Source organism: Echinops telfairi, unplaced genomic scaffold, assembly GCF_000313985.2.
Source record: "Echinops telfairi isolate 266 unplaced genomic scaffold, ASM31398v2 ScPeMD7_9;HRSCAF=40, whole genome shotgun sequence".
NCBI lineage: Eukaryota > Metazoa > Chordata > Mammalia > Afrosoricida > Tenrecidae > Echinops > Echinops telfairi.
In genome coordinates this window covers 76,324,660-76,327,735 of record NW_022103906.1, presented here as the reverse complement: position 1 = coordinate 76,327,735, position 3,076 = coordinate 76,324,660, and the positions used below count along the sequence as shown (strand labels likewise).

General features: G+C 59.9%; 1 protein-coding gene across 1 annotated transcript in view; it reads right to left on the bottom strand.

The window, feature by feature from the left end:
* Nucleotides 1-2,352, bottom strand: part of LOC101660915 (cytochrome P450 26B1) — a 16,713-nt gene extending 14,361 nt beyond the window's left edge. The window contains exon 1 of the mRNA XM_004696079.4: nt 2,149-2,352. Coding sequence (XP_004696136.1) covers nt 2,149-2,352 — 204 coding nt within the window. The remainder of the gene's footprint in view (nt 1-2,148) is intronic.
* Between the last annotated feature and the right edge of the window lie 724 nt (nt 2,353-3,076).

The following is a 3,076-nucleotide window of genomic DNA, read 5'->3' as shown; positions in this document are numbered from 1 at the left end:
CACCCCCCAACGTTCTAGAGGGCGTCTATTCCTTTAAGAGAAATCAAGCATGGGGCGGGGTGGGGGGGGGTGCCGACAGGAGAGGTCTTGGAGCTTGGTTCCCTCCCTGCTTCTACTCCTACCAGTCTCCTCTACTCGTCGGACTCGCCTTCTCCTCTGTCTCCTTCTTTTCCTCTGTTTTTCTTTTCTTTTGCACAAAAGTTGAGCTGTGAATTTTCCGAGGTCGCCACAGCCTCCTTTCAACCCCGCCCCCCCAGCCTGTGATCTACCTAACTATAATTAAAGTGCGTTTTTTGTGGCATTAATAAAGAGTTATTTGTCTGCCGTTTCCACCGTCTTCACAAAGAGGACTTTCATAGGAGCGGTCGCTCGAGCCGCGAGTCCAATTTATACAAAAATTTTGTATTTTTAGCCCTGGGCTCTGTTTAGATGGCGCTCGGTGGAAACGGAGAGCCCTGTGGAGGTCCCCCGTAAAATCTGATAAATGACTGAAAAATAAGGCTTAGATTCAGAATGCTCCCATTAACCCCTTCGGCTATTCTTTACTCGAGGCGGATACTCCTGGTCTACCTCCCTCCTACTGGTCTATGGCAGCACCCATCCCAGCCCATGCTGTGGATGGCAGGGGACGCGGAGGCCCAGAGGCGTCCAAGAAAAGGTCAGGGGTCACTTGGGGAGCCGAGAAAGGTCCGGGGACCGGGGTGGGGCGGTGACAGACTTGGGTTCGGCAAATTGGTTCTAACCAAGCTGGAGCCATTACCCTTGAGAGTTACTTCCTAAAGTCCTGGCCAAAAGCGTAGACCACTGCTGCAGCGCACTTCGTAAGGATGCCGACCCAGAGGAGACGCTGGGCACTTCTTCACCTGGGGGTGACTCAGTTGGTCGAAGGGAACCCTATCCCGTTGCAGGAAGAGACCCCGAAAGCCCCCAACTCTGAGATAAAGACCACAGGGGATAGGAGCCTGAACTCCCCTCCCCGCTGCCGCTCGGCTGCCTCTGGGCCTGGGGCTTGGTGCTATGCGTGTCTGCGTGTACTGCACGCGTCTGTTAATTTCAAGCCAAGCTTTCGCACTCCTCAAACCACCGCTCCCTGAGGGTGTGCCCTCCTCCCGCCTCACCTTTCCCGTGCGCAGGTCCCTTTCGGGACATCCATCCTTGACCTAATCTGTAGTCACTGACCTAATCAGTAGTCACTGCACTGTGTACCAAAGCGCACAAACGCTCCCACCCCCCGCGGCGACCCCAGCGGACACCTCCCAAGGGGGGGTGGAGGGCGCGGGGCACTGAAGCGTGTCAATGTGCAAAAGTTATCCTCTAACACTCCACGAGGTTAATTCCAGGTTAATCTCCCGATTACCCACTTGGGTCTGGTCCCCGACGCGCCCCAGCCAGCGATCCACAGCCGCGTGGGGCTGGGTGGCGTCTAACATCAGGCACGCTCGCACTTTTTCACATCTCTCCAAGACCCGGCGCCCAAGTATCTCTCCCAGACCAAATGGCTCCCACCTTATAGGCACTACCCCCACTCCCAACACCACCACCACCCCAAAAGTCAAGAGCCCTAGAATCTCTGCCTTCTCGTTTTCCTTGGGTGACCTCCTCACTCCTCCCAGGCAACACAAACACACGCTTAGAGCGCAGGCGAGGGACCTGGGCAACTGTACCTGGCGCCGCCAGCTGAGCTCATGGTATGGGACGGATCTTACCGGCAATTCTAGCAGCCTCTCGCCTCCTCCTCCTCTCCTAGCCTCGACGTTCGGCCCCCAGCGACCCCGCCAAAGCTAAAGGGAGCTGGCGGCGGCTGGAGCCAGAGGCGTCAGGGAGAGAAGAGAGCGAGCCGCGGACCGGACGCCCCTCGGACTCGCGCCCAATCAGGACCCTCCAAGACACTCCTGCTCGAACGCCCGCGAGCCGAGCAAGCCCCTCGTGGGAATCAGCCCTTGCGAAGCTGCGCGCCGGGCGCCGGGGGCTCGGAGCGGCGCAGCCAGAGGACAGGGGAAGCCCCGGCGGCGCCCGCGGAGAGGAGGGAAGGGGCGGGGCGGGGAACCAGTGCCTTTGGGCTCCCAGCGCCTGGCGGCCGGCTGTGGGCTCGCTCGCTCGCTCGCTCGCACGCTGGAGAATAGCGGACCCGGGAGAGCGCGCCCTTACCTGTAGCAGCCAGTGGCCGGTCTCTCCGATGAGCGGGAAGCCCATGGAGCCCTTGGGGATGGGCAGTTTGCAGGTCTTGTCGCGAGTAGCAGCCCAGCGCAGCTGCCACAGCTGCTGAGACACGGCCAGCAGCAGCGTCACCGACACTAGGCACGCGGCGAGGGTGGCCAGTGCCGACACCAGGTCCAAGCCCTCAAAGAGCATGTTGGCGGCTGCTCGGGCGATTGGCTGCGCCGGCCGCGGCGGGGGAGGGGAGGGCCGGGCGGGAGGGGACCGGAGCGGCGGGGGAGGGGACGCGGTGGCCCGGGGGGTCCGGGCACCTCCAGCTGAAACAGAGAAAGAGGAAGGGGCCGAGGCCGGGGGCGTGGAAGCTGCGAGACGAGCAAAGAGAGGGAAAGGGAGAAAGAAAGGGGGGAAATGCCGAAAAGAAGAAAGAGGCGACACGAGGCTTCTCGGAGTGTGACTTTGTTTGTTTGTTTGTTTGTTTGTTTGTTCCTTTATAAAGGGCTTGGGGGCTGTTCAGGGGGCGGTGGGATGAAGCGGTGAATCAGGCTGGTGGGTTGGCTCTCCTGTAACCATCACACTCAGAAAACTTTGGAGAACTTTGTCCAGCGGGAGACTCTCTCCGAAGCCCCTTCCCCAAGCCCGCTGCGGGGGAAGGGGGAGTATAAAAAAAATTTTTTTTAAAGGAGAGGTCGGCGGGGTGGGGGAGGGTGTCAGAGAGCCAGTCAAGAGAAAGTGCAATCGGTTTGTCCAAAGTTTCCCCCCGAAATTCTTCAGTGAGAAAAATTCAGGGAAAAAAATTCCTCAATTCAAAAATTCCAACGAACCCAGCCACTTTGGGGGCGAGGGGGGAGGCTCCCCAGCTGAGGCGAGTGAAGAGGACCGAGCCCAGGCGGCGCGCCCGAGCCCGGAGCCGCCGCTGCAC